This window comes from Heliangelus exortis, chromosome 1 (genome assembly GCF_036169615.1).
Source record: "Heliangelus exortis chromosome 1, bHelExo1.hap1, whole genome shotgun sequence".
Classification (NCBI taxonomy): Eukaryota; Metazoa; Chordata; class Aves; order Apodiformes; family Trochilidae; genus Heliangelus; species Heliangelus exortis.
The window spans coordinates 104835048-104858748 of NC_092422.1; the positions used below are offsets into that span (position 1 = coordinate 104835048).

General features: G+C 38.8%; 1 protein-coding gene across 6 annotated transcripts in view; it reads left to right on the plus strand.

The window, feature by feature from the left end:
- Window positions 1-23701, plus strand: part of POU2F1 (POU class 2 homeobox 1) — a 121057-nt gene that overhangs the window by 66482 nt on the left and 30874 nt on the right. For 3 of the 6 annotated variants that reach the window (XM_071756568.1, XM_071756570.1, XM_071756578.1), the window contains 5 exons: window positions 2913-2978; window positions 10031-10131; window positions 12949-13002; window positions 14657-14776; window positions 16505-16684. In XM_071756568.1, coding sequence (XP_071612669.1) covers window positions 2913-2978; window positions 10031-10131; window positions 12949-13002; window positions 14657-14776; window positions 16505-16684 — 521 coding nt within the window. The remainder of the gene's footprint in view (window positions 1-2912; window positions 2979-10030; window positions 10132-12948; window positions 13003-14656; window positions 14777-16504; window positions 16685-23701) is intronic. The other 3 variants (XM_071756595.1, XM_071756599.1, XM_071756586.1) reach the window with 2 other exon arrangements.

The following is a 23701-nucleotide window of genomic DNA, read 5'->3' on the forward strand; positions in this document are numbered from 1 at the left end:
CTGTCCTGGTGAAGCTACTCCTGGAATACTGTATCCAGTTTTGGGCCCCCCAGTTCAAGAGAGACAGGGATCTAGTGGAGAGAGTCCAATGGAGAGCTACAAGGATGATGAAGGGACTTGAACATCTCTCCTATGAAGAAAGGCTGAGAGAACTGGGGCTGCTCAGCCTTGAGAAAAGAAGGCTGAAGGGATCTTATTAGTGTCTATAAATATCTGAGGGGTGTGTGTCAAGAAGAAAGGGCCAATCTCTTTTCAGTGGTGCCCAGTGATAGGACAAGGAATAATGGCTTTAAATTAGAACCTATGTTGAGGTGAAACTCATGCTGAGGTGAAACTTCTTTACTGTGAAGGTGATGGAGCACTGGAACAGGCTGCACAGAGAGGTTGTGGAGTCTCTTTTTCTGGAGACTTTCAAGACCCATTGGATGTGTTCCTGTGTGGCCTGCCCTGGGTGATCCTGCTTTGTCAGAGGGGTTGGGCTAGATGATCTCTAGAGATCCCTTCCAACCCCTAACATTCTATGGTTCTCTCGAGAGCTTTCTGAAGTGATTCAGTGAATGGATCCCAGGTTATTGAGAGATAATCTGATCAACCTCTTCTCATCTCTTTCTTCTGTAGTAAGTGCTATCATGACATCCAGCTTTGTGCACTGAGCCTAAAAAATATGTGCTATGTCCCATAGCCCCATGAGTTAGCCTAGTTTCCACAGCCAAATGTATTGGACTTATAAGCCCTCTTTGCTCATTTTCCTGTTGGATGAGGACTCTCCATATTTGCATCTGAAGAGAAGTCTCCCATACAGTATCCTCTGAACCTAAATTAATTTCAGGAGCCAGGTCTGTGTCAAAGAAGGAACTGATGTTGCTTATCAAAGGAATGTTGCCTATAATAACTAAATAAATGTGCTGTTGCCACAACAATAAGCTCAATTTAAGGTATATGCAACTCCTGGATAGATACTTGGATTTGTTTTACACACTGATCTATCAGCAAGGAGGAGCACAGGAAAACCACACATTTTTGTGTAGTCAGTGAAATGATATTATGTCTCTAGAGTGTGAATCATGCGGTCCAAATGTGGAAAATGACAAAATAAGGAGCTGGGAACCAATAGGTTCTGTGTCTGCAATCATAGCAGACCCCCGTCTTTCAAGACTGCTTGTATCTTGAATCTGCAAAGTAGAGGCTGTAAAAAACAGGGCCAAACTTAAAACCTTTTGCTCAAGCGTGGGCCAGCGCAGCTGGAAATTTTATCCTCCTTCTCTCCCCCTTTCAAAAAGCAGTTTAACACGTCTACCTTTATACTAAGGGTAACACTGATAGTTCAGATCTCTTTTACACGTGGCTGGCATTTGGAGTATTTAAGCATAGTAAGAGGAACTTTCTGAGATGAATTGAGGCTCTGGAGATGTTGAGTTGACTTCCTGGGGGAAGATTCCTGTTTGTTACACCTCTGGGTTTTCTAGGCCATACTGGGTTCAACCACAGCAGTTGTTTGTGTGGAAAATTACATTGATTTTAAAAATATTGACTCAAATTATGTTTCCTAACTGCTTATTGGAGTTTTTCCAAGGTTGGTGTATCTTACCATTTCTCTTGCACATGCCTCATTTCTAACTTGTTCTCTCCTCTTCCAACCCTGCACTCCCAGCCTGGCTTCATCTCCATTTCTGCTTTCATTCAAGCCCTGTCTGTGTGCTTGGTTCCTGCTGGCTTGTGCTCGTATTCTTCTGTTCCTATCACCCTGGTTCTGATAGCCTGAGGGTAGCACTGGTCTCTCTTGGACAGTAGCAGGTGACAGTACATGGCAACAGTCTGGCTTCTCATTTCCAGCTCTCATAGGCTGCCAAGCATTCTTGGACATATCTAGGGGGAAGATGCAGCAGTTAATACTGTTACTGTATTCTTCTTCAGCCCGTTGGTATTTCAGAAATCACTGCTTTGATGAAAGTACATGACAGAGGTAACCTTTTAAGCACCTAGCGAGAGAATATCCTGGAGTAAAGGGTTCATTTTGAGCTTATTGAACTTGCATTTAACTGGTTATGGGAATGGAAGAATGTGCTTAAGGATTTGCTTACACTTCATTTTATGAACTGGTCTGTCTTGAGATTCTTTTTGTAATTTTGGCTTGTGATAATGTGGCTACACTGAGGCTGGCAGCAAGGAAGGAGGAGGTAATAAACTGGAGACCTGATGCTGTACACAGAACATCTGTATAGATTCCTGTTTAAGTAAACCATATTCTCTATCTGCCATCTGGAGAGTCCTTCTGAACTGGCCTATATTCATCTGATGAGCTTTGAAACCAAGAACAGAATTTTCAGTAGATTCATCCAGAGGGATAAGGAAGAGGAATTATTTTGTATTTTTTTTATTTTGGACTTATATATAGGAAATACAAGATAACTTAATATCAGTGACACGCCTGTAAAATAAAAATGCAGTGTTAAGAATGGCCTCAATATAATTGTGGTGACTGAATTTACTTTCTCTTATGGGTGAGAAAACCTAATGAAATAATGTAGGCTCTAGTGGTGGTCAAACTTTTTGCATTGTGACGTATTTGTTGCCCCTTCCACACGCATAAGTTTTTTTGGTTTTCTTTCTTTTTTTCTCCCTTCTATGACTTCTGTTGTACTGCAAGTTAAGTTCCTAACTATCTTAGCCCTCTTTTCTTCCCTTGAAACTGTGATTGGAGTTATGGGAATAATGACAGAAAATTTTGAAACTGAAATCTAGGAGATTCAATATTATATTCTACTTCTGACTGTCCTTTTTGTTTTATAATCTGAAATAGGGTACTAAAATAACTCCTGATGTTCTGACTTCAGTTGGACAAGAGGGTATGGATTGATTTGGATTTTTTTGTTGCCACTGTTTAGTTTATCTTTATTTCTCTTTTAATGCAGACTCAAGAATGAACAATCCGTCAGAAACCAGTAAACCATCAATGGACAGTGGGGATGGGAACACAGGTAAGAAATGATGAATTGGTGCGCAGTTTTTTTCTGGTGGAATTGAATGGATATCAAAAGCAAAATTTCTTTACCAGTTTGCAGGAATTAAGGAAATAAACAAACCAAAACAGCCTTCCTCTTCATCCTACTGTGTTTAGAAACTTGGGAACACTTTTGCCCTGTCATTAACCCTACTGTATTGAGTGCATTATTAACACATACTGTATTAGCCCACTACCTTCACTTTGTATGTAAGATTCACCTTCCCCATTTCCTCTATCTGTAACATTCCTGATGTTATGTAAGGTCTAGTGGCACTACCTCTTCAGAAGCAGTTTCATTTTTTCCTGGCAGAACATACCTTCAGCACCTGTAACTTTATTATTTTTTTTTTTGGGTTGAAATTTTTTCTGGTGGATGTGGGCCACTGGCTAATCTTGTTTCCATTTTTTGATTTCATTAAAGCTCTCAGAACAGTTCTCAAGAACAAGGCAAAGGCATACAGCATCTGTTCTCAACATAAAAAAACCCAACCAACCAACCAAAAACCAAATGAAAACAAGCAAACAAACGAAACACCATCATCAACAAAGAAAGTTCACCAGCTTTTCTTTAATTTCTTCGTGTATTAGAACAGAGCCTCGAAATTAGGCTGGAAGAATGGCCCATGTGTCAGGGCCAGCGTGTGTTTTGTTGCATCCTTGAGATGTGGCCAAGTTCAAAGCACTTAAGAAGCTTGTTAAGTCACTGTAACTCAAACATACTGTCTTATGCTTTAATTACTTTCTGGAGGTAAATTACTGTTCAATTTAGAAGGAAGAGAAATGACAATTCTGAATGGAAAGTAAAGAGTTTAACCTAACTCAGAATCTTCTCGACCTCAGAATAGCATTTGAGGAGAGATAATTTTAATGAGAAGGAACTTGTTCTCACAGCTTTGAGAGAAGTCCTATTAACTTGTATGAGGAAAATTGTTTTTCCTCCTATTGACTCAATAATAAGAAATCTATTTTAAACCCTGAAGGTTTGCTGAAATTAACAATTTATTTCATTCCATGCTGCTATCTCCTCATTCTTTATGGAAGGTTTCAATGCAGCTAAGAGTGACTGAATGTCACTGATCCTGATCTGTGGGACTGGATGTTTTCTGCCAATGCATGTGGTCAGTCAAAAGGAATTCTGCTCACTTATCTATGTTTTGTTACTATTATCTCGGGCTTTATAATTTCCATTGCATTTGTAAGAGGAGAGGTATCAGTTAATTTTATGTACATAAATTATTTATTATGCATTTAATACTGATTTAGAATGATATAAACATTATTTTAAAAAATATCAAGAGAACAACGATTTTAATATTCCTATAGAGTCCTTGCAGCTGGAACCTGTATGTAAACTTATGAAAAAAATCAGATTTCCTGCTCTGTATGACCTCAGTTCTTCACATGTGTTCTCCAAAGAGTGCATTCCCAATACCATTCCTGAAGGGCAGCTATAACTAGCAGTTTCAAATAAACTGAGCTGCTAAAAAAAAGGACTTGGTTTATTCAGAGGTAGTGCATTATCACAGTAGTATTGTGTCTGCTTCAGCAGGACCCTTGCTCCTAGGAAAATACTTCACCAGTGTGAAGGTGCTGGTCATGATATAAAGAAATTGATGGACTGTAAAGCTTCATGTAGGTGCTTTCATCATGAAAAGGGATACAACATCTGTGTTTTTTGATACTCTAAAACTAGGGTCAGTTGTTCCTAAAGTTTGACTATTACTTGTTGGTTTTGTGTTTGAAATGTTTCCAGTCATTCCTTTGAGTTTTATTTCCTGACTTTTTAAACTAAAATAATCTTGAATTTTTGATGGCTCTTTTCAGCAGTCATTGTTTTGTTTTTAAATACAGTGCTCATAAACCACTGTAGGTAGTGTTTAATGGCATTTGTGACATTTTTGGGAGGCTCAAGCATCAATTGCATTAGTCAATTGGCAGATGTTAAACCCTGAAAGGAATACTCATGGAATGTAATTGTGGTCTTCTGATCAGGGTTCTTAGATTATGATTCTGGGCTCTGTGTATAATTAGTGAAAAGGAGTCATCTTTCAGCTTGGATGCTAAGGATCTAAAAGTGCCATTGATTGCCTGGGGAATATAGGATCTGAAGCATAATGTGTGTAGATGGTCTTTATAAACACTCACAGTTCTTATTTTTGTAACTTTCTGTACCTATCTACTTTCTAGTAATGTTTGTAAACAACTTGAGTTTGCTGTGTGAGTGCTACTAGTTTTATGATTTGAACCTCAGTGGGTGTTTGTTTGGGCCATACCTATTTTAAACTGCAGTAAGCTGATGCAACTTGAAAATTTTAAGATAAATTAATGGCATGGAATTTACACTTGGCAGAGCTAGTGTTCTCAGCAAAAAAAAAACCCCTAACAGCTGCCACTGGTAATGATGACTTAACATCAGCAGTTCTCTGAGCTAGCAGATAGGTTTCATGGAAGTTAAGAAATTAGGGTTTTGTATTTCTAACTTGGACTGCTTAGGGAACATAGTAATTCCCCCTGAATATGATGCTCACAATAAAGTGCCTGAAACAAATTTTAACTTTAAAATTTTTGTGCTAGCTGGACTCCCTGTTTAGGGATCTAAAAAAGCAAGTCATATTTCAGGGGGGAAAAAAAGTCTTTATGAGTGCAAGGGTTGTATGGCTGTTTTGACAAGAACATTAATTGATGAACTGGCCATCATTATTGCAGAATTACACAAATCTTTCCAACCTTCAGTTGTGGTTGGACAGCTTACTTAGTATCTACTAGAAAAAAAAGAGAGAGAGTAACGGTGTCTTACAGTAAAAGGATAGCCCTTTCGGTTTTCTATTTATAGGTTGCAGCATAAAATTTTCCAGAACAACTCAACCCTTGTTGTTTGCTTATTTAATGCATATTCTTTTTGTAAAGCTCTGTGAAGGCAATGCTATGAAAGCCAAAGTTATAGTATTTGTGGAAACTGTAGGATCATGACAGCCATTGATAAAGCAGAACAATAATAATTTTTGCAAGTGTAGCATTTGGAAGGATTCTAAGGTTTCTTATTTGCATTGCTCCATTTCCAGAGGTTGATTTTGCAGTTTCCATAAGAAGAAATTCTATAGGACAGTGGGAGAGGGACCGTGAAATATTCTTTAACTACTAACATTCTGGGTAAATATCAATGCTAAACCTCTTACTAGTAGTGTGGTATACTTCTGAGTATTGGCCAGATCTCTCTCTCACAACCCACTGAGAGAGATGGGGAAGTGTACTGCTGGTGCTGGAAGGTGTCTCCCAGAGGACAGTGTAGATACCCACTCCAGTTATTTTTGAAGTCTTCCTTCTCCTTGTTTGCCTTCCCTTCCCGAGTCCTTTCTTGAACTTTACACATCTCCCCAGACCTGTGGCCCTTCACTGCTCTTCCTTCCTTATGCAGTTTGTAAACTCAGACTAAAATCTGATGATGATGGTCTTTGATTTTGAGAGTATGTTTTTCACCTGATTGCAGGTGCAGTGTTATTTGCCTGCCCTGTATTGTCATTCTTGTATCCTCTGCAGGGACAATTCTAAGAGCATAAACTAATTCACAGTCAGGTTGTCCTGCACTTGGTGTTCTGTTCCTTTCCCTGAATTGGCACTGAGTGGCATGGTTCAAAGATTTGATTTGGCTGAAAAGTAATTGCACTTAGTATTAGACTTCATGGAAACCTACTCCATGAAGTATAACCACATGGTTGAATTTATGCCAGAATTTAAACATGCTTAAGTTGCATTGGACCTGCACTATAAGGGTGAAATTTCATCTTACAGCTTGATTCAATCTTAATAAATGGCCGGGGGGGTGGGAGGAGGCTCATTTCCCTACAAGTATCTCTGACCTTCCCTGCTTTGCATTATCTGCTGCTTGCTGAGCCCTGAGGTAAGTTAATTCATCTCACATAACTGGCAGAAAACTAACCTGACCAAAAGAAAAAGGGAACAGTTCACATGAATATTTTTCTGCTCAATTAGATAAGGTAAATTGGCTTACTGCGGTGTCCATGAACTACCAGAAGAGGCAGGACAGCGACAATGTAGCTGGAACCAAGCAGAAAGGATAGAAGGGATATGGAGAGTTCTGGTTTGTTTTTTTTTTTTTTTTTTTTCTTTTGGTGAGTTGTTGTTCAGTTCTGGCAGTTACGGTAGCTGAGATGGAGGTGGAAAAGACATACATATTTGGGATTGTTAAAATCACAATACTTGTGATTTCATCTCTTGTGTCTGTTTATCACCATGGGTTTTTGCATTTAACTCTCATTTTGAGCAGAGTGACATTATGGTAATTTCATGCCCTTACTGTGTGCTGAACTGCTTCTCACTGCTTCATTTTCCAGTCTCCTCATCAGATTTCTTGGGCTGCACAAGAATGGTGTCACGTCCTTATGAGGACCCTAAATACAAAATCTCTCATGTTTTCCACTGTTCTTCAAAAGCTGTAGGCATTTGGTGCAAATTTGGTGCATTCCTGCAAAAAACTAAGGCTGCATCCAAAGGGGAAAGGACACTATTGTTCAAATATGATGCAAGGAGAACAGAGAGTTAAACAGGTGTGATTTGGGGTTTTCTTGCTCTAAGTTTAGTTTTGGGAGAGTGGGAAGAGGGAGCTGGAGTTCTCCAAGGTTGAATTTAAAGAAAATATTGTTTTCTCACAGTAACTCTCTAAACTGGATTTTGGGACCCATGGAGATTTCAAGCTCAGTCTTGGAACTTGCTTTGTGCAAAACCATCAACCCTAGGAGATTTGTTTCAAAATTCCTTATTAGGACTTAGCAGAAGCACTAACTGGTGCATTTGTTCTGCAGACATGCAGTGCTCTTTTAATATGGAACATGATTTGAGGCTCTTTTTGGAAGATAGTTAACTAGAATAGCTTTACTAATTTATTTAAGGTGAGTCTTTCATTTTGTCCTCACAGGAATGGGTAATTTTTTCGATCCCTTAATGTTTCCAATTGGGATGAGGAGTATCTGCCTTACAGTGGGTTTTTTTATACATATTTCTTTTTCCTTACTTGTGGGTCCTTGACCACAAATTGATTCAAAGCATCTGCTTCAATGGGGAGGTGGTAGCTTCTTTCCGTTGAATTACAGTAGCTGCTTGTCAGAAATTATTTTTATATATTTATCCAGTCATCTTCTCCCTCCTCTTGGCCTTCTGCATTGAGAGAATTATGCAGTTCACTGGAAAGAATGAAAATAGATGAGAATTCTTCTAGATCTTTCCAGCAAACCTTCTTATCTACTTTTTTTTTTTTTTTCTTTTTTTTTTTTTTTTTTTTTTGAGAAACACGATCAAGTTACATTCATGCAAGATAAATTCAGACCAGTGACAGTCCTTCCATTAAATTTGGATTGGAATTTTAGACTCATTAAGCAAAATTTTGTGTAGTATAAAATATTGAAGTTTGTTGAACATTGTTGAATAGTTGAATATTTCTAACAAGACTGTAGAGCTTTGGGTGCACATACATTTCTTAAATCTGTAAACCCTGGCCCGATATAGCTGGGGATATGGCCTAGTTAAGGTCTTGTCAGTTAATGGTTGAACTCAATGATTTGAAGGTCTTTTCCAAGCAAGATAGTTCCATGGTTTTGTGAGAGCATCGAATTAGAAACTTGAAAGCAGACCAGCTCTTTTCCCTGCAGCATCTGCACCAAAGATGCTTTAAAGAGCTGCCTTAAATTGTTGCCAGGAAGGTTGACTATCTACACTGGACGTGTATTTATTGACCAGTGACTCTGTCTTTGGAACTTTTGCCTGCATAAGCTTTTTCTAGGTCAAAATAGAAATGTAAAATATCGGATGGTGTATTTTACTAATAAAATTTTATGCCTGCTTGCTTTTGCAGATGTTTCCAAGGAATAGCAGACCCCTGTTGTTGTTTAACAACTGTGACTCTCTTTTGCTTAGTAGATAACCTAGATTTTTCTGGTGAAAAATGTAGATTATGTAAGGAATTTTGAAACAGGAATTAGTTGAACACCTGTCTACAGAGACTGAACAAAATCTGATAGTCATGAAGAGAAAACATACAAGTCTAAAGCTGGTTTTACTTCATTTCAGTCACACAATTTTTAAGATTGAATCATCTGTTCTAGAAATTCCACGCAGGCTGAGACGTTCAGTCTCCCTTTTTGTTGTTAGCCTCTGTAGATAGTAATACCCAACATATGAAACCCTTGATAATCCCTAATGTTGATTTTATCATTTCTCTGCAGAACAAGTCTTAAAACTTAGTAGTTATAAATCCTCTTGGCAGAAGAGAATTCCGTGGTAGTTACTTCTAGAAAAAAAAATGGTTGGGTGTGGGTTGTTGGTTTTTTTGGGTTTTTTTTTCTCCCCACAACCCAAGTATTTGGGGTTATCTGGGGGTTTCAGGAAGAAGACAACAAAAATGTAGGAGAATAATCATGTTTTAGTTATGGGAAAGTGGATGAGAGCAAAAGCAAGCCCAGGCAGTTATCTCATTACATAAGAGCTCTGCAAAAATATCCATACAAATATCATCTATCAAAGCATTAAACTGTGGCACAGAAATGCTGTGTATATATGGTACTTCTATTTTCATCAAGTATTATTTTACTCATGTTTAATGAAAGGTGACTTTATATGAACCTTGTTCTTGCCCCTTTCTGAATGTAAAGATTGTCTTCAGCCGCTGGATAGAGAGTGCATGGAAACTGGTAACACAATTTAACCTTAGCAGCATGCATCCATTTTTTTCTCAAAGCATGATAGAGAATGATGGGGTAGTAGTGTGCATAGATTAGGTAAGATGATAGAAGCTAAAAAAATACCATGTTGGTTTTGTTCAGCTGATAATGCAATATTACTGAAGTCTGGAAGAGCTTCTCCCCCCTTTCAGTAGAACAATTTAATTCTTGTTACTCCCCGAGTGCTTTTCTACTACATGGTATTGAGAGAATAGCAGGAGTTCTAAAAATATTAATTCTTATTATATTTCATAAAAGTAATAACTAATAGTTCTTAATATATCTCTTTCTTCAGGCACGCAAACAAATGGCCTGGACTTTCAAAAGCAGCCTGTGCCTGTCGGAGGAGCAATCTCTACAGCCCAGGCCCAGGCCTTCCTTGGGCACCTTCATCAGGTAAGAGAAGACTCATTCAAAGTAGTGAAGACTCAGGCAGGTACGAATGCAGCTGCTCTTATCTGTTCTATTTGCTCTTTCTCTGTGGGTGAAGGGTAGTTATGTGAAGGGACATAAGGGTAGATCACATGCTTAAATAGTTTAGCTGGGGAAATTCCTATTGTGGCACTCGATTCATTGCATTAGGCTGCAGAATATGTCAAGAATAGGGTGAGGCCTTTTTGGGAGAACTACAAAGCCCCCTTTTTTGGAGACTTTTGAAAATGCCTAAACCTTTATAGAGAGAACAAATTGAAAAGGCTAAATTTTATCTTTTTGGTAAAGGATTGTGGTAAAGGATTGTAATGGACCCAGCAGCTGCCAAGGTCCTTAAACTGTCACTACCTAGTTAAGAAGCCAGAAGTAGTGCTGGATGGTGGTGAGCGCTATGATTCAGACTTTCAAGCTCTTACACATTAACTAGAAATATAAAGTGATCATACTTACTAAGCATGTATGGTTTGTGAGTTTTCTGACTTTTAAAAAAGTTATTTCAAGGACCTGTTTGTCAGATGATATTCAGGCTTCTACTTCTGTGTTCTGCTGCTGCTGTGTTTAGGGAATCAAAGCTGAACTTCAGATGTAGGCTGAATCAAAATGGGGCATCCCTAGGTGAAGAGAAGTATAAGGGGCATTTTTTGTAGTTTTTTTAATCTTTTCATGCGATGTATGAAAACAAATGTCCTAATTTCTTTCCCTTCTTCAGCACCAAGTTTAAACTTTAAAATACTGTACCTAATTGGCTGACCTTGAATGTTTGAGGTCTGAGGTTGCACAGTTACTGTGGTATAATTGACGTACTGATGCTTTTATGCCCTTTTTTAAGAGCTCTGAACTGGCATTTTATTGTATGGAACATTCCACAGGTCTTGTCACATAATTACAATTTTTCAAGTAGATTGGGTTATACAGGACCTAGGGAGTGCCGGTTGTTTGAATTTGCTGAACCAATAGGCTGCTATAGGCTGCCTTTATGTGGGGAGAAGCTGACTAGTTTTCATGGGTTGTCAGGATGTCCTTAACACAGAGACAGATAACAGCTGTTCTGCAGAATTTTGTGTTTGTTTTAGTCTTCATTTTGTTATATAGATTGATTCAGGAGAGTAATTGTATTTAGCACAGTGCTTTATCTTTCTTTGGAAATGTATTTATTTAAACAGTTGTCAGGATCTTTGTAAGTTCATGTTTGATAAATTGTGATTCATTTATTGAAACTCTAGTTCAAAGGAAAATCTCAGCTATTCTTTTATGCACCTGCAGGTGTGTGGGAATCTATTGTCAAACTGTCCTCTTCAAGGGTGGCTGCTGCTAGTGGGGTATTATTCAGCCCTATCACACAGTGCTTTCCTTCAGACTAGTGCAAAATACTAGTTTGTAGGCAACATTCAGGAACGGTTTAATTTCTAGTTAGAAAATGCTTGTTGTGTGGTGGAAGTAGTGTCCAAATCACATTTGAAGAGATTTTCAGGAATACAGTGGCTGTACTGATACATTTGTAGTCTGTTATGTGGTTGGTTTTTTTGTTTTGTGTTTCTTTTGTTGTTGCTGTTGTTGTCATGTAATTTTTAAAGTGTTCTTTCTGTGTATATTTTTTGGATGACAGGCTATTATTGTTAATTAATTTTAAAAGCTAAGATTACATCAACTGTGTCAAACTACAGTTCACTTGTGACACGGAGGAGCTTTTGTGGGAGTGTTTGCTTAGACATTGAACAGGCTTAGTAAGCCCAGTACTTTCATCTAGAGTGGCAGGAACCAAGGTAACTCTTATGGGTTGCACATTTGAATATTCAGTTGCTAATTTCATGGAGTGCAATTTAAATTAAAACTTCTTCCTGTGCAGATATGTGGACTGTCTTTTGTAATGTATGTTGTGTGGGGACATCTTTTTATAAAGGCGAGAGTGCTTGTGTTGCTTTATTGTATCCTTATGTTTTGCCTGTTCTTCCTATGAGCAGTGGTTTTCAAATGTGGCCAGAGATGGAATTTACTACAGGCTGTAACTCTGACCTTTGAAAGTGTTGGTAATTAATTCCTTCTTTATAGTAGGAGTGGTGGTGGAAACAAAACAAGACTGACTAAAATGATCAAGAAAATTCTTAATAAAATAACAGCTTTAAAAATATCACTTTCTGAAGCATCAGTTTTCTTCCCTGCTGACCCACAAGAACTTCTTTGGGCCTTTTAATCACAAATATTGAATTCAAGTTTTGAGTATACCTGAATCAATACAGCCTTTGTAAAGTGTCTCCAGTCCTTTGTATCATCTTTCAGTGGCTGATGACTGCAAATACTTGCACGGGTTGATTTGAGGAAGAGTGTTTATGCTGTGGGTTTTGTGCTATGCAGGTGATTGCTCCTCTGTTGTATAAGGAAGTAGGTGAATGCAGTGTACATATCTGGGGTTTGACCCATTCTGAGATATTAGGATGCTGATAGAGTTTAATGACCTCCACTGAGGCCTGGATTTTTTTTAATGGGCATGGGAATAGTTAACTTCTCCATCCCCAAATGCTCTGTTTCAACTCGATTTCATAACATGTAGATCCCTAGGCAGGGGTATGTTCATCAAGAAGTAGACAAGTAGTATGGTGGAAGAGTGTTACGGATTTTCAGCCTGGAGCACAAGCCCTGTTTCACTGACTCAGGTGTTAGAGCGGCACAAATTGTTTCGTGGGGAGTTTTTGAGGTTTGGGTGGGGAATTTGTTCTTCTTACATTGTTAAAATTTTCTGTAGTTTCTATATTATTTCATTACCATTTTTGCACTGTGTTATAGGTCCAGCTCGCTGGAACAAGTTTACAGGCTGCTGCTCAGTCCTTAAATGTACAGGTAAAGACAGTTTCCTTCTGCTGCCTGTCTTTCATTCCAAACAGCACTACGGTCCCACTAGAGATAGTTTTTAACCTAAGACATGTTACTCTCTTTTTTTATTCTGACTGGACTTGCCAGTAAGAGGGAAGGAATAGTTTTACAACCATAGAATCAGGTTCAGGATTGTAGGCATTCAGAAATTGTTGTTTAAAATGTGCAGTGATGGTAATTTTATACTGAATTTCAGTGAGGTGGTGTATCATGAAAACTAAAAAAAAAAAATCCAGGACTATTTCGTGTTCTCCCATTTATTCACTTACTCTAAGCACAGCAAGTATTACTTTGCAATTTGTCCTTACTTCTCATAGCTGAATAGAGGTGTATAATGTAACATTAACTATGTCATGTCTAGTGTAGATTGCTTCTGTAAATAACACATAGCGATTTCAAAATAAGTCAGAGTAATTCTTGTTTAATATTGTACATGAGACAACAAAGGTTTCAAACTTTTTTATGATACTGAATGTTTCAGAGTATCAGTTAACGTACCACTTCCTCTCAGTACTATATTAAGGGGCAAGGGATTCAGTTTTATTGAAAACTGATTTCAGTATTGCTTGCTATTAAAGAATGTAGGTAGTGCATTACATGAAATGCAATAGAATGTGGACCCACTTATACATAATAACAATTTAGAAAGAAGAGGAGGTACAGTGACCTTCCTTTCTAAGAGGAAGGAGGCAGAAAATTGCCTTGGTTGCCATGGTAAACTTCCATCCCTGAGAGAGATGTTGGCAAACAGGCTGTATCTCCAGTGCAGAATGTTTACAGTCCTGCGCTGTAATTATCTCTCAATGAGTGGCAGAATTAATCAGAGCCTTTATGGTAATTAGCCTGCTCTGCAGTCCCCAAAACAGGTGGTGAAAAATATGCAAATCTATGCAGAATTTTAATGTTCTGCATAACCAGTTTTAATTATCATGAAACTCTCTCCCCCTCTAGATGCATTACATTTCCTCCCTCATGTCTTCACAGTTTCTTCTGTTTAAAACAAACAAAACAAAACCAAACAAAAAAATGAAAAACCAAAATGACAGAAAATTTTAAATATTTTAAAATCCCAAATATTTTAAAATAAAGCAGCAGTCAGTTAAGGAAATGCTAAACTTTGATCATTTAAAAGCACTGTGGGGATTTTTCGAACCAGTTCCATATAAGCCAACAGTATGGTGACCGAGAGGTGCAGGATGCAGATGTAGAAAATGGAAACGTCTCCTTTCCCTTGTTCCATTGTTCAGGATTTTAGACAATGAATAATTTCAACAACCTTTTCTTCCTTGATGGTGAATGGTAGTAGCATCAGCTTCAGTTGCATTGCGTAAAATTGAATGAGACCTGAAAATAATGTCAGAGAGTTACAAAAGACCTAAGAGTCTTTTTGGTGCTTTTTTTTTATTTTTTTTTCTCCGAACTGCATTACCTACAGACATATTTGAGCGATCATAGCTGAGATGGTGGGCACACAGAGCCGTTGCTTAAACACACTCTTAAAATAAACCCAAGGGCTTTTTGTATGCAGATGAAAGATTTTTATTGTGCAGTGTTGAGATAGCAGTGTTATACATTAACATCTGTTTTACACTATAAAGAGCTGTATTTTTTTTTTGACTAGTCTAAATCTAATGAAGAATCTGGGGACTCTCAGCAGCCAAGCCAGCCTTCCCAGCAGCCTTCAGTGCAGGCGGCCATACCCCAGACCCAGCTCATGCTGGCCGGAGGACAGATCACTGGGGTAAGATTTACCCAAGTACACTGCAGTCAGCCTCCTGTCCAGCAAATGGTGGCAGTAGCTATGACAGTCCCCACAGAACTGTCAGTGAAGGTTATTGTAATTTCTTTGAACATAGAAAGAAACTTGAGTGAAAGGGGGGATAGAAAACATCTTCCTATTAAAAACCGAGGCTTTAATCTTTGGGTTTTGTTGCACAGTATTTGCTTTAAAAAAATAGGAAAAATTATTTCTTTTCTCAGTTTCTGTGTTGATTCTGTAATGAAATTAAAACTTGGTGTGTGTACAAATAAGCTGATGTTGTAAAGAGGAACTTTTATTTTTTTGCAAGATTAAAATTAGACATGGGGATATGAGACTAAATCTTATCAGATTAATGGGTGAAGAATTATGGGAACTGCTGACACTAATTCTTCCTCATCTGAAACACATTAATTTTAAAGTAACTGTACTAGTGCTTGCCTTAAGCCTATTCAACTTTTCTGTTTTAAACTATCAATTTTGAGTTTCTTAATTGCAAGGCTTTGGGAGTAATTATGGAATAACTGTTGTTTTAGGATTACTGGTATTTCTGTATTGTTGTAAAAGCTTTCAATCATTTAAAAAAAGAGCAAGCTTTATGAGTTGAGGAGTTTGCTTCCATGTAATCAGATTTGAAGTTTTAAGAGTTTGCATGTCAATAAGAAATTTAAGGCAGTTACTCCAACAATGTATTTATCATTTGAAGTATTTGGTTAGCTCATCTCTACACTTGAATGAAAGTGTCTTAATTTCATGTTGAGTTGTTTAATCTTCTTGTATAATCTTCTAGTATGGTAGTGTGTAAACAAACATCCTATTTAGTTTTTGGTTAATTACATTTGAAAGTCTTAAAAGTGAGAATATTTTAATATTTTATGAAAACCTAGCATATTTTATTATTTTTTTCATCCTCAAAAAAATATTAGTTTGTTTTAATTTGATTGTCTGCAGTAGTGAAACATTCAAAACAAAACTCCAGGCCTATGCAGATATGGATTGTAGTAAAAATGGGCATCAAGATTCATTTACATGTAGAGGAGAGACTGCTGCCACCTGTTTCACAGAGATAATGTATGTTTGGAAAGCGATGTAAACTTGCCAACTCTATTCTATTTAAAAAAAAAAAGGCAGATGGGGAGACTTGGAGAGAAACAAATGGAGCTCATGTTCTTTCCTTATATCTTAGGACATAATGGGAATGATGGAATATGGCAGAGATTCATGCTAATGTGAAGCAGCTGGGGTGTTATCAGTTTGTTCTGTATCCATAGCCAGCATTCCTGCTTCTCATTCATCTGGCTAATCACTTGCTGTTCTAATGGGTGTAAATTTCCTTTCAAATCCCAGTGATATTGATTCTTTTATTTTATGTGCTACTTAATTACCTTTTTCCTGAACCTCCCAGTAGAGTTGTGAAGAAAACATAGAAGTAAGGTTAGGTTCTATTGGTTCTATAGGTTCCAGTTAGTGCAAATGTTTGTGTTTGTGCAATTTGGTTTGTGTCAGGTCTGTGGTAGGTTGGTTCCTACACCGTGTTGAGCAGCCAGCTGTCCTTACTTAGAGCCAGGGTCATTGGCCAGTGAATGGCTGAACTGCAGTAATAGTTATAGGAATGTCTGGTTAATATAACTAGTAATGAGCTAGCTAATGACTTTGTAGCTGAATTGGCTCTTCCCATTATTAATGGCTGTGTTTTCTAATTATTTATAGCTCACGTTGACGCCAGCCCAGCAACAGTTATTGCTACAACAGGCGCAGGCACAGTTGCTGGCGGCTGCCGTGCAGCATTCAGCCAGTCAGCAGCACAGCGCTGCTGGTGCCACCATCTCGGCCTCTGCTGCAACGCCGATGACGCAGATCCCTCTATCTCAGCCAATACAGATTGCACAGGTGAGCCTTGTGGCTTGAGAGGGTGGAAAATAAAGAGGTTTGACTAATTGCACCATCCAAGTAATATTTTCTTATTCCTTATTCAGTGAGTTTCTAGGGTCCTGATAGTCTTTGCTCATGCACCCTTAGCTTATGAGGTTGGATTTGATAGTTTTAGCAAAGAATGTGTACCAAGCTGCTCACTGGTTCCACTGGGCTTCTGAGTTTGTCTCAGACTCTGACCAGATGCTGAATTTTCTGACTTTTCCTCCTTGTATTTAGATTGAGAAAGGAGAAAAGGAGATGTCCATAGAATAGATAGATGTCCATAGAAATTGAAGGAATATGTATGTGTCGCAAAGGACGCTTGTTAGATCCAAGCAGCAAAATGACAGAAGGAAGTCAGTTGGTTTTGACTTTGTGCTTAATGTGCTTATTCAGTGGTAAAGAATGGGCTTTCTGGTGTGTCTAGAGAAAAACTTGCCAGAATGAGTCTGGTGTAGAAATCTGTAGTTTTGCTGTCTGCTGCTAAAGACCCATTACTTCTTAATTTTGCAGGCAAGTTCTGCTTAGTAGGAGCAGCAAAGATTCTCCTGGATCTTCCAGGATTGGCTTAATTCATCAGCGCCACTGACTCAGGCCAGTCAACTTCACCTCTGTGCCCAACAGTGTTATGGAACAAATCCTTCTGGAAAATATGCTAAGGAATATGGAAAATAAGGAGCTGATTGGTGACAGCCAACATGGCTTCACTAGGGGCAAATCCTGCCTAATAAATTTGGTGACCTTCTACAACAGTGTTAGAGCTCGTGGATAAGGCGAGGGCAACTGTTATCATCTACCTGAACTCATGCAAAGCATTTGATGCTGTCATGGATTATGTCCATGTCTCTAAATTGGACATGGATTTGTCTCTAATTTGGACATGGACTTGATGGCTGAACAACTTGGTGGATAAGGAGTTGTCTAGATAGTTTGCATTCAAAGAGTTGCAGTCAATAGCTTGATGTCCCAGTAGAGAATAGTGACAAGTGACTTTACTGGGGGTTGGTACTGGGGCTTTAATACATGTGTCAGCAACATGGACAGTGGGATAGAGTGCACCCTCAGCAAGTTTGCTGATGACACTAAGCTGTGAAGTGTCATTGACATGCTGGAGGAAAGGGAGACCATCCAGAGGGACCTTGACAGGTTTGAGACGTGAGCCCATGCCAACCTCATGAAGTTAAATAAGGCCAAGTGCAAGGTCCTGCACCTGGCCCAGGGCAATCCCAAGCACAAATATAGGTTGGACAGAGAATGGATTGAGAACGGCCCTGAAGAGAAGGACTCAGGGGTGCTGGTTGATGAGAAGCTCAACATGAACCAGCAGGTCAGAAAGCCAACATTGTCCTGGGCTGCATCAAAAGAAGTGTGGCCAGCAGATCAAGGAAGGGGATTCTCCCCCTCCAATCCACTCTTATGAGATCCCACCTGGAGTACTGTGTCTAGATCTGGAGCCCCCAACACAAGAAGGACATGGATCTGTTGGATCAGTTCCAGAGGAGGGCCATGAAGATGATCAGAGGGCTGGAGCACCTGTCATATGAAGACAGGCTGAGAGAGTTGGGGTTGTTCAGCCTGGAGAAGAGAAGGCTTTGGAGAGACCTTAGAGTGACCTTCCAGTACCTGAAGTGGCTACAAGAAAGCTGGGGAAGCTCTTCTACAAGGACATGTTGCAATAGAACAAGGGATAATGTTTTTTAACTGGAAGAAGGCAGAGTTAGATTAGACATTAGGAAGAAATTCTCCATTGTGAGGGTGTTGAGACACTAGAAGAGGTTGCCCAGAGAAGCTGTGGATGCCCATTCCTGGAAATGTTGAAGGCCAGGTTGGTTGGGGCTTTGAGCCACCTGGTCCAAATGGGAGGTGTCCCTTGCACATGCCAGGGGTGTTGGAACTAGATGATCTTTAAGCTCCCTTCCAACGTGAACCACTCAGTGACTGTAGAATATATACTTAGCACATGTAGTGTGGAAACTCCTTAGACTTCTGGACAACAGTTTCCTAATGTACTGCACAGGTACCTTGTGTATTACAAGTAGAATGTTGTGTTGCTGATACTAAGGTCCATCTTTCTGTAGATTAAGGTAACTCAGTATGTAATATTTCAGTTTGATTAGTCTAGCTGTGCAAGGTCTGTTGGGTATATAGTCACCAAAGTTGTTGCTCCTTACAGTGAGCAGATTCTTTACTTGCATTCAACTGGGACGAGGTGTCTATAAAGTGAAGAGGAGGGCTGATTAAGTAAAAGAATGGAAATGCCACAATCATCACCAGTCCACTAGCTGAGTAACAATGTGGTTGTGGTATCAGTTTTTTATTAGCTAAAGTGACAGACCTCTGTGGATTGGTCTACAAGTTCTGACCTCTCTGACTGTCCTTACAGAGGCCAGAGGGTTGCCATCCCACACTGAAAAGGGCCCATACTGATGTTGCCCTTGGGTGCACTGTGACAAGTCATGTGACCACGTATTAATACTTCTTTTAGCAAAGGATCTTACCTCACTGTCACAGTCTGGACATGACTCAAGGATGTAGCCTTCAAGGAAACTCTTAAATCCCACTCTGTCTCTTAATTTTGTTAAGCCTTTGTCTGTAGCCAGTAATACAGACAAGATTTCAAAAAAAGAAAAACATGGGAGATATTCTTGTCAAGGAAGTTGATGGTTATTTTCTAACATCTCTCCGTGCACCTTTTACAGAGCTCCTCTTTGACATTATGTGAGTCTTTTAAGCTAAATGTAAGTGATGCACAGATGCGTGCCTCTTGTCTTCCAGGTATGCAGCTTAAGATAGCAAGATCTGCTTTACTGAAGTGTGGAGCATTACATTTTTATGTTAATAAAATCTGTACTTTGAACTTTCTTTGAGCAACTCATTTTGGAGCTCATCTCTAAGCACATGGAAGAAAAGAAGGCTATTAGGAGTAACCAGCATGGATTCACCAAGGGAATATCATGTTTGACTAATCTGATAGCCTTGTATGATGGTATGACTTGAATGGATAAGGTGTAGGGAGAACAGTGGATTTTGTCTACCTTGACTTTAGCAAGGCTTTCAACACAGTCTCCCATAACATCCTTGGGAGCAAGCTTGAAAAGTGTGGGTTAGAAGAGTGGACAGTGAGATGGACTGAAAACTGGTTGCAAGTAGATATCAGAGGGTCATGATCAATGCAGCAGTGCAGAGTCCAGTTGGAGACCTGTGACTAGTGGTGTTTGCCAGGGGTGGAATATATAGATATTGTCTTCTTATATGTCTTATTTAACATCTGCATCAATGATCTAGATGAGGGGACAGAATGTATCTTCAGCAAGTTTGCTGAATACAAAACTGGGAGGATTGGATGATGTACCAGAAGGCTGTGCTGCCGTTCAACGACTGGATTGCTGGGCAAAGGGAAACCTAATGATGTTCAAAAAGAATAAGTGTAGAGTCCTGAGTCTGTGGAGGAATAACACCATGCACCAGTACAGATTAGCTGCTGGAAAGCAGCTCCATGGAGAAGGACCTTGGACTCCTGATGGACAGTAAATTATCTATGGGACAGCAAGGTGCCCATATGGTTAACGAGGCCAATGGTATTCTGGGGTGGATTAAGACTAGTGTGTCCAGCAGGTCGAGGGAGGTTCTCCTCCCTCTCTAATCTGCCTTAGTGAAACCACATCTGGAATACTGTGTCCAGTTCTGGGCTCCCCAGTTCAAGAGGGATAGGGTTATATGAGAGACAGTCCAGAGGAGGTCTGTGAGGATTATCAAGTGACTGGAACATCTGTATGAAGAGCAAAGGCTGAGAGAGCCCTTGAGGTTGTTTAGTCTGGAGAAGACTGATAGGGGATCTTATGAATGTTTACAAATACCTGTAGGGAAGGAAGCTGTCAAGAAGGGGCAAGTGTCTTTTCAGTGGTGCCTTGTGAGGGAAAATGGACATAAACTGAAACACAGGAAGTTCTTCCACATGAGGAAAAACTTCTTTACTGTGACAGAGCACTGGAATAGGATGCCTGGAGAGGTTGTGAAGTCTCCTTCTCTAGAGACTTTCAAGACCCCTCTGGATGTGTTTCTGTGTGACCTGCGCTAGGTGATCTTCCTTTGGCAAGGGACAGGGTGGACTAGATGGTCTCCAGAGGTCCCTTCCAACTCCTACCATTCTATCATTCTGGCTTTACATTTTCCAAGTATGTCACCAAATTAGTAGATATTTTTGAAAGCATGGTTGTGCACATGTGAGATGTTGCTAATCCCACCCTTTCACTTCAGTGAGAAACTATGAAAATGTGTATGCATTTACAATTATTAATTTAGTAATGGATTTTTCTCCAGAACTTAAAAAATCTTCAAAGAAGTGCTTGAGAAAGAGCTGAAAAGATCAGACATGTGCCATAAAATAGGAGCTTCTAATTCAGGCATTGTCTGGTTTGTGCACCTGAGTGAGCTAAAGGCTCTATGAAAAATAGCATGTAGTTGTCACATATAATGTAATTGTAGCATGAGGGGAACAAAGTAAGGTTTCACTTGTTTTCTGGTATTCCTAATTACTTAAATATTTTATTTTGCAATGAATATATTTTTGGATAGGTTATTTGAATACATAAATGTAGCTTAGTTAAATATTGTTAGCTGCTTCTTATCATGAAAGCTCAGAGCATAATTCTTGCAGGCACTGGATATAATTTGAGGTACTTTATGGAGAATTTCTACCGTCTAGATTTTTAGGTGGATGACACCAGGCTTTTTGATCCATCTTGACAACAATTTATAAACTGCTCAGCTTTGTTTGTGTTGCTATTGTAAACATATAGCTGATTACACAAATAGATGAGTGTTTGTTTTAATTGATGATTTTTGAATAATTGATTAACGGGCAAGTCTCTGCAGCAGGGTGAGATTACCATATTTATTTTAATTAACTAATTGCACAAGCATGACTTCTTTGATGTGATCTGCAGTTAATGTAAGGTGTCTGCTGCAGCAGACTGATAACATCTTGGTGCTGCTAGGCTCATGCTAAATTGTCACTAAACATGTATACCAAGTTGTGGAGTTCCTTTTAAACTTTACTTGTTTTCAGGATCCATGGTTGGTTTTTATATGATGACAGAGATGCTTAAGTCTGTACTAAAGTTGTATCTAGAGATAATGGCATTGGATTTTGAACTTCAGAGGATTTTTTTTTTTAAACAACAAACTTTCTCGTGTCAAGAGCTAACACTGCAGATTATTCTGCAGAGGTAGGAGTTGGATTGTTTTGATCTTTTTAAATTACTAGGCAGTACCAGAAGATATGCATGTTTCCCCAAAAGTCTTTCTAGCTCTTGCTTAAGAGCTTGTGCCAGTATACATCTTTTGCCATTAAGAACAGTATAGGAAAGAGTATTGGGATTGTTCTCGTGGTTGCTACTGGGACATTTATTGTAATGCTACAATTAACAAAATAATAAAACTTCCCCAAGGTAGAAATAAAGTTGGATTTCAAATGAATGGCTGGTAAAGCTATTTAAGAGTGATTAGCCTTGGAGGTATTGTTTCCATTCTGCATTACGCAATTATATTTCTGTATTTAAGAAAAACTCAGTTGAGATACCATTTACCAAGACAGATGCACAAAATAAAATTGCTTATACCAGTTATCCCTGAGGCCTCAATTTAAAAACAGTTTTCTCATATGGAAGTGTAAGGGCCTGATGATATGTGTTGTCATGTCTTAGCCAGGTGCCTTGTGTTATGCATACTATAGTCTTAAACAAAAAGCTCTCCTCCTTTGATTTTACAAATACACTGCAACTTTTTCTTTGTATTCTTACTTCTATGTAACTCCTGTGGTGCAGCTTCAAATCATCTGAGATCTACTTGGTCATCCGGGGGGCTTGTTCATTTGCCTTTGGTGAGGGAGGTTCTATCTTTTCTGTTCGTATGTTTTTTTCTTCAAAAATTTCTTCCCAAATTTGCTTTTGCTTCTACTTCTTCTCCTATCCATCTCTATTTTTATCCTTCAACCTCTCAGTTTCTTTTTCTCCCACCCACTGTTCACAGCCATAGTCATTTGGCCTTACTCATTTCTATTTCTATTTTTTTCTTTGCACCTAGTTCTCACATCCAATTCAGTGTGATCCCCTCTGTACTGAAGGGTCTGCACCATCTGCAAAGGTAACCAGTAGAGCATTAAAAATCAATGAATAAATGAGTGGTGCAGGCCTGTCTCACATTGGGTTCAAGAAGCAAGAGTTTTTAGTAGCAGTTCTCACCAATGTAACTGATAGGAAGTCAGAAGAAACCTGATGTTCCTCAGGCCTTGATTTCAAAGGAATAGTTGCAATACTTAAAAATTTTTCTGAAAACAAATAATACTATCAACTTTAAAAGTGCTCCATTGCACTAGGAGTTACTGTTAAAAATTTTAACAGTCTCTTTTAAAATTAAAGGTTTTATTTCTTAAAGATCATTGCTCGATCAGTCCATCTGGTGTGTCTCTACTGTATTATTACACCACATACTTTTTACTTGACTCAGGCAACATGGTTATGTTATTGGTGGCCAATGTCTTTGTATTCAGGTTAAGTATTCATTTTCTTATAATTCATGTCTATAGACTCTTAGGTCAATGGACTCATAAATCCAATTTTATTTCTTCCCTAGTCTTCCTTTCCACCTCCTGACACTCTTTGCCTTTCTTCCCCATGAGGAGATTGTTGCAACTTTTAAGTCTTAGTTTAACTATTTTAATATAATGTAAGTTCATGGACATATAACTGTATTCTGCAAATGGTTGTATTGTGTAAATAGTTATCCTTGTCAGTCTGTCTTGACTTTCCATCACCATCTCCACTGCTGACAGTTAATGGCCTTTTGCATCTGCTGCCTGAGCAGCTTATGTGAATGCTCAGTCAAAATGTGTGAGGGGCTACTTTACTGGTCTTAAGGAGCAGGTCTTTGTTAGTCTGGCTCACTTTAACTTAAGTATGTTAAGAAGTATGTTAAAATGAGAAGCTCCATTCA